General features: G+C 39.6%; 1 protein-coding gene across 1 annotated transcript; it reads right to left on the reverse strand.

Moving 5' to 3' along the window:
* Nucleotides 1-6,671: 6,671 nt before the first annotated feature.
* On the reverse strand, nucleotides 6,672-7,873 carry LOC108166055 (ladderlectin-like; the record flags this gene model as incomplete). Its single annotated transcript, XM_017303607.1, has 4 exons — nucleotides 6,672-7,045; nucleotides 7,280-7,391; nucleotides 7,474-7,608; nucleotides 7,703-7,873. Coding segments are annotated over 4 exons (486 nt in total), but the record flags the coding sequence as incomplete, so codon positions are not given.
* Nucleotides 7,874-7,963: the final 90 nt, after the last annotated feature.

The raw sequence follows: 7,963 nt of genomic DNA on the forward strand, positions 1-7,963 counted from the left end.
CCTCCATTCCTGTTCACACCTTTCTCTCCCCTGCTAATAAAAGAGACAAACAAACTGAAGGTTTTCAGAACGCTCTGTGAACGGCTCGGAGGAGCAGTTGACAGAGTTTTTCTCCTTCTGCAGAAGTCGGCTAAAAACTCATATACGTTGTCTGTGGTTTTCTTTTTCCATGTAGGTTTCAGAAAATACCTAACATCTGGGCTAGACAATTTTGAACAGTTATTTTAGGATTTTAATCCTTTATATGATTTTTCTGTCTGATTTGGTCTGATTTTATTTGCAATGAATATGCCAACATTTAAACAACAAATGTTATGTAGAAGGTTGCATACTGAAAAGGGGGGTGTCATTTTTCAGTTATAAGATGGTGTTTCTCAATTTGGGCTTATACTTTCACATTACATTTTAAATTTATATTTTAGAGTGTAATCTCTTAAAAGCGATTAAAAGAGGGATTAAGAAAATAAATTTAAAATAAGCTAGTTTTAAAATGTAACATGTCTTTATTGAAATAGCCTAATTATAGTTTTCAGATTAATAACTTATTCTGCCCTATTGACCATTATTTTACCTGTAGTTACAGCAGATTTCATTTGCTAAGATCTTTTTGAACTGCCAATTGTCTGTGTGGGAAACAATCAGGAGAAGTTCAAGCTTTTACACTGATCTGTGAAAACCCGTAAAGCAGCAGGAGTCCAGGCCAGTAGAGGAGAAGCTCCGCTTCCACTTTGTTTAGACAAAGGGGACAAATGGCCTTTGATCTTGGAAACAAATTGCAGGGAGTATCTAACTTTAGAGAGGGTCAGAGACAGCTCCTGGTTGGATGAGCAAAGATATGCTTTATTTGAATAAATTAAAGACAAGAATACGCCTTTACTATAAAACTTTCTACACAGGAGTAACAGATTAGATTTTGCTCTTGCAATTCTCCAAAGACGTCTTTGCACGTCTTTGCTTTTCTTTCTTTCTTCCTTTCTTTCATTCATTCATTTGATCCTGTTCAGTCTGCTGACCGTGGTCTGAAGACACAGGGGAGATCTTCCTCCAGGGCCGAAGTGAAGTCTCTACTTCGGGGTTAACTCCCTCACACACCTTGAAAATGAACCATGCGGTGGCACGGAGATGGTTGGAGGTTAATTTTTAATAACTCCAGCTAACAGCTGAAAGCTGCACAGATTTTTCTTACAGCCGCTGCTCCGGTCGTCGTCTACACTCACTCCGCCACACACACCATGTCCCTCGCTCCTCAAGCATGCGGGTTTTAGTCCGCAGCGCCCCCTTTAGACTGGAGGACGGCTGCCACACATCTCACTCACCCACACACAACATACACACAACTCACTGAGCTAATCATCACATACAGTGGAGGCAGTTTCCGCAATACATCAATGGAGACAGCTGTGGATATTTAAAAAAGGAATTAGTGTGTTTGTCTGTGTTTTAGTCCCTTTATGATTCTTTATATTTAATAAATACTCACGGCCACCACAGGTCAGAGCCATCATGGAAAAGACCAGGAGGAACACAGCCAACAACTTCATGATGGAGACGATGCAGATTTACAATCTGAAGACGAATCAAAAAGAATCAAACATGTTAAGAAAACTCAAACAATGGCACAAAAAAGATGAGCAGAAATTTGATCAGCAAACCTGATGCAGAACGATCCGTCTTCTTGGAAAGTCAGCACCTTTAGTTCTTACTGCTGAACCACTGGATATTTATAGAGACTCTAATCTTGCCACATAGAGTCATAGCCAAAAGTTTTGAGAATGATTCAAATGTTAATTTTTACAAAGTCTACTGCTTCAGTTTTTATAATGGCAATTTGCATGTACTCCAGAATGTTATAAAGAGTGATCAGCTTAACAGCAATTAATTGCAAAGTATATATTTACCTAGAAAACGAACTTTATCCCCCAAAACACATTTCAACTTCACTGCAGCCTTAAAAGAACCAGCTAACATCGTTTCAGTGATTGCTCCATTAACACAGGTGTGGGTGTTGATGAGGTCAGGGCTGGAGATCAATCTGTCATGATTAAGTAAGAATGACACCACTGGACACTTTAAAAAGAGGCTGGTGCTTGGCATCATTGTTTCTCTCTGTGAACCATGGTTATCTCTAAAGAAACACATGCAGTCATCATTGCACTGCACAAAAATGGCCCAACAGGGAAGAACAGCTAGAAAGATTCACCTCAGTCAACAATCTATCGCATCATCAAGAACTTCAAGGAGAGAGGCTCCATTGTTGCCTAAAAGGCTCCAGGGCACCCAAGAAAGACCAGCAAGTGCCAGGACCGTCTCTTAAAAGTGTTTCAGCTGTGGGATTGGGCTACCAGCAGTGCAGAGCTTGCTCAGGAATGGCAACAGGCAGGTGTGAGTGCATCTGCATGCACTGTGAGGCAGAGACTCTTGGAGCAAGGCCTGGTCTCAAGGAGGGCAGCAAAGAWGCCACTTCTCTCCAGGAAAAACATCAGGGACAGACTGATATTCTGCAAAAGGTACAGGGAGTGGACTGCTGAGGACTGGGGTAAAGTCATTTTCTCTGATGAATCCCCTGTCCAATTGTTTGGGACATCTGGAAATTGGCTTGTTCGGAGAAGACGAGGTGAGCGGTGAGCGCTACCACCAGTCTTGTCTCATGCCAACTGTAAAGCATCCTGAAACCATTCATGTGTGGGGTTGCTTCTCAACCAAGGGAGTCAGCTCTAATAGTCTTGCCTAAAAACACAGCCATGAATAAAGAATGGTACCAGAATGCCTTCCAAGAGAGAGCAACTTCTCCCAACTATACAAGAGCAGTTTGGTGATGAACAATGCCTTTTCCAGCATGATGAAGCGCCTTGCCACAAAGCAAAGGTGGCTCAGGTAATAAAACGTAGACATGTTGGGTCCATGGCCTGGAAACTCCCCAGATCTTAATCCCATTGAAAACTTGTGGTCAATCATCAAGAGACGGGTGGACAAACAAACCTAGGAATTCTGACAAAATGCAAGCATTGATTGTGAACAATGGACTGCCATCAGTCAGGATTTGGTCCAGAAGTTGATTGAGAGCATGCCAGGGAGAATTGCAGAGGTCCTGAAGAAGAGGGGTCAATACTGCAAATATTGAATTGCTGCATTAACTCAATTTGTCACTAAAAGCTTTTGTTACTCATAATATGATTGCAACTGTATTTCTGTATGTGATGAAAACATCTGACATACACTCATGAAAACCAGAGGGCAGCAGATCATGTGAAAATATAATATTTGTGTCATTCTCAAAACGTTTGGCCATGACTGTACACAAGATAAGGAAAATAAATTCCACAGAAATGAACTGATAAATCACGTTTGGTTCAACAGGAACTGAAAGTGTTGCAACTAAATGCTTCACTTTGACACTATTGGTTTCTCTATAGTCTTTGATTTTATGTGCATTTTGACAAAACTCAATCCAACCACAGCCTGCAATGGACTTGGCCTAATCAGCCAAACAACATTTTTTACTATTTTTGGATCATTATTTTCTGAGTCATAATCTTTAAAATTACCAGAAATACAGTCTTGAAATATTTTCGCTCTTTCAGCTACTATGTGATGTCAGGAAGTGGCCGAGTTTCACCATTAGTTGTATTTTTCACATCTTTATAATAGTGTGGTTTTCACACATGAAAATCACAAAATGCAGTGATGACCTTTGCATTGTAATGTCCAGACATCTGGGGGTTTTAGCACTTTGACTCAAATCAGAATCAGGTTGTTACAAAACAAACAGATAAGCAGCCGTTTCTCTCTGAGCTGGAAACAGAGCTGCTGGTCAAACCTGGGTCACCTGCGTTCTGCCTCACCTCCGTCACACCACTTCCTGACAATCACACAGCTTATCTATATCTCAGAGCTTGTTTATGGCCTTTTGACTCAATTCCCAGATATTTAAGAGTCAAATGGTCCAAAATGACCTTCTTACAGTTTGATATATTCTGATCTCTTCCTCCTCTTTTATGTTTTATATTCTCACATAAGAAAATGTAATGAGGAGACGCTGATTCAATTAATATGGGTGATAATTGCAGGGCCGGCCCAATGCATAAGCAAACTAAGAGGCCACTTAGGGCCCCAAAGCCACCAAGGGCCCTCTCAGTGGAGTTGATTTTTTATTTATTTATTTTATTTTTTGTAACAATTTCTATGTCATAACAAAAACACACAATTTCATCATTTTACAATATATTTGATAATTTATGTAGAAATTATTTTATGGACAATAAGAATAAGACAATTGCTCTTGGGGGCCCCCTGGTGGCCGTGGTAGGTACCATGCCGTACAGCATGCAGAGCATCCAAAAAGTCCAAATCTCTGAAAGAAGATGAGGTAACAAGACAATGTCTCAAAAAAGGATTTATCCTTCAGGCCAAATCAGAGCCGTGGTTAAGTCCAGCTTTTATCATTTAAGGCGATTGGCATCAGTGAAATCTTTTCTTTCCAGGCAACATTTTGAAACAGTGATCCAGGCTTTTATTTCGACTCGGTTGGATTACTGTAACTCCCTTTATCTGGGAGTCAGTCAGTCGCTGCTCTCACGTCTGCAGCTGGTTCAGATGCTGCTGCACGACCTTTGACAGGAACTCGGAAGAGGGAACATGTGACCCCTGACCCCTGACCTGGCCTCACTTCACTGGCTGCCTGTATATTTTAGGATTCATTTTAAAATTCTTATGTTTGTTTTTAAATTACTACATAATCTTGCCCCGGCTGACCTCTCTGAGCTTCTTCACCCCTATGTACCCTATTGGTCTCTCAGGTCCACAGATCAGCTGTTCTTGGAGGGACCGAGATCCAGGAGGAAGATCAGAGGGGTCAGGGCTTCTCTGTCATTGGTCCTAAGTTATGGAACAACTTGCCTTTGCAGGTGATGAGGCCCCTTCACTGTCTACTTTTAAAACTCATCTTAAAACCATCTATTTTACTTGGGGATCTAGTTTACTGCGGGATCTAGTTTTAAATTGTTTGTTTTTAAACTGACTGTAAGAGTTTTTTGGGGGTTTTTTAATTGTTATGTTGTGTTTTAATGTACAGCACTTTGTGTCAGCTGTGGTTGTTTTAAACTGCTTTATAAATAAAGTTGGTAGGGTTTGTGTGCCTTTTCCTCAGGTGCTACCTTGAAGAAACTGAACCAACCTGAAATCAGGTCAGACGGTTGGTTTTCTGACCCTGATCGTTGTGACGCTGACATATAGAAACCCAAGCTACCTGTGCATCTAAGCAGTGGATCACCCCACTTACCAGTCCGCCCTCCAACGCCGCCTCTCCAGCCACCCTCTTCCTCCAATCAAGCCCTGGACACCCCCAGACACCTATCCCCCTGGTCCGGACCTCCTCCTACCAAGTGAGATCCACCTGACTCAATTTCTTCTTTGTAGTCTGAAGATTCCTACTGAGCTTGAACTAACCATACCTGTCCCACTGTGCTCAGATATTTGGCATGTGCCGTTGAAGGGACCCTGGACCTAAACACTGATCACTCACCTTCCTGTTTTTTTTCTTTGCAATAAACCCCTTACATTTAAAACCTGTGTTCCGAGTTGTGTTCTGCATGTGGGTCAGAAAATTAGAATCCAACATGACACTTATATTGTTCAAATGTGAAAAGTATGTCATTAGAACAATAAAGTCTTCAGATTACAAACTGATATAGCTCTACTTATGTTTTGTCTTTGTGGTAGCTCTTCGCTTACAAAGCTAAAATAGTGCAATGCATAAAACAAAACAAGAAAAAAAAAGTACAAACACAAAACACACAATCTTATTTTGATTCCTAAAGGTTTTATTTTTCAAGACAATAGAATTGAAGAAAATTTTTGCTTAATTTTAGCAGCTGCTGCTGATCCAGACGCTGCTGCTGGTTTCCTGACTAAAACCAGGATGATGGAGCGTCACACAGTGCTAAAGTTCTTCCACTGAGAGAAAACACTTTAAAATACTGTTGTAGTTTATAAATCACTGAATGTTTTGGCAACTCGATACATTATATTTCAACACTGACCAACAGTTTGATGACACTTGGCAAAATGTCATATTTACTGTTTCTCTCAACTGTTAACTGTGTTTTCTATATCTTTGTATTTTAGTGTTTTTATGAAGTAAAGCATTTTTAACTGCCTTGTTGCTGAAAGTTGATATACAAATGCACTTTAGTCATTGGCTTTTTTATAACTTATTCAGTCTGATCTTATTGCAGAGAGACAATCCAGCTGCTGTTTGCTTGTTGATTCATTCTTTAGGTTGCATTAAAGAGAGAAATGATTTGATGTGAGAAAGCGGAAATATTTTTGGGTTTTCTATGAAGGAGCAAAAAGGCAGGTAAACAGAAACTCCGAAAGCCTGATCTGTGATCATAAAATGTTAATGTAGTGGGCTTACATAAAACATGAATACATTGTTATATGAAATGACATGCCACAATTTCTGGCACCATCTGCTCTCCATACTTTGTACTACTCTCTTCTGCAAAAAAGAAAACATTTCCCAAGTTTGGGAAAAAGAAATGGATAGAAAATGTTGAGTTTTTGATTTTATACAATCTCTTCAAGACATTTCTATCATAATAACTAGTGTATGATGGTATTAAAATGATTCAGAACACAGAACAACACAAAGACAGAATAACCACACACCATCTCGTTTTGATTCCTCAAAGTTTTATTCTTGCTAAACCAAAGAACAGAAGAAACTTTTGCTAAGATGATTCTTTCCTATAACTCATTCTGTTGATCTTATTACAGAGAGACAATCCAGCTGCTGTTTGCTTGTCGCTTCATTCCTTTGGTTGCATAAAAGACAGAAATTTTATGAAGAAAAGAAGCAGAAATATATTTTGGGTTTTCTATGAAGGTGAAAAAAGGCAGGTAAACAGAAACTCCTAGCATTCATCCTCCACTGGTTCTGTTTTACACATCAGGCCTCTTTGGGAACCTCAGTGTGGTCAGGKTTTCTTGACGCAGACAGAAGGCTGAYGGTGATCACACSACATGTCATCCCAGCACTTTCCATCTAGAAGTAAGAGAACAAATCAGTCATCGCAAAGACAAAACCTTACACAGTATAATTTTTGTTGTAAAGGTTGATCAACTAAAACTTTTTACAACAAAAACCGATGTTCCTGCTGTTAATATAATAAATGTGGATGCAGATCGGGTAAAAGTTTACATGCACAGTAAATAATCATTTACCAAAAAGTCATTTTATCAACTGAAATATCACACTTGTGTGATATTTTTATTTTACCTGAAAAGTTTATCTTTAAACAGCTCTGTCTGCCTCTCCAGTTATCAGGCTGTTCTGGACACCAATTTGTGTAGCTAAATTGATTTCCATCGCTCCACAACCAAATACCATCCTGGAAAACAAAGTTCAGCAGACGACACGTTTCATTCCATTTCACAAAATACTTCATAAATAAAGTGTAATGGTATTAATACCTCCTCTGCATCAGAGCCTCCAATCCATGTTACTTGGGAATCACGACTTGCTGTAAATATCAGAGTCTGGATCTGTTTGTACTCGTTCAAGTTGTGAACTGATGCAAGGTTTGCCCCCAAGRCCAGACAGTTTCTCTACAGATAAACACATAATGATTTACTGAGGAAGTAGCTGGACTTTGCTAATTAAGAGAGCAAAAAAAAATCAGAGAGTCTTGTTGGGAATCACCTCAGCTGCAGCCCAAGTCATCTCATTGGCAACATATTGAAAGCAGCGATTGTWGATCAGAGTCCAGCCAAAAGGACAAGAAATGGATCCAACTTGATCTGATAACAAACAAATGGATTCAGAGTTCAGATCAAGACGTTTATGTGACTTTAGTCTGATAATAACATTGTTCTGTTGAATCAAAATGATTTAAAATTAAATATAAATTACAGATCACATCAACACTTGTGCAGGTCAAACCTACATGTGTGCTTTGCAAGG

Source organism: Poecilia reticulata, unplaced genomic scaffold, assembly GCF_000633615.1.
Source record: "Poecilia reticulata strain Guanapo unplaced genomic scaffold, Guppy_female_1.0+MT scaffold_794, whole genome shotgun sequence".
Lineage (NCBI taxonomy): Eukaryota > Metazoa > Chordata > Actinopteri > Cyprinodontiformes > Poeciliidae > Poecilia > Poecilia reticulata.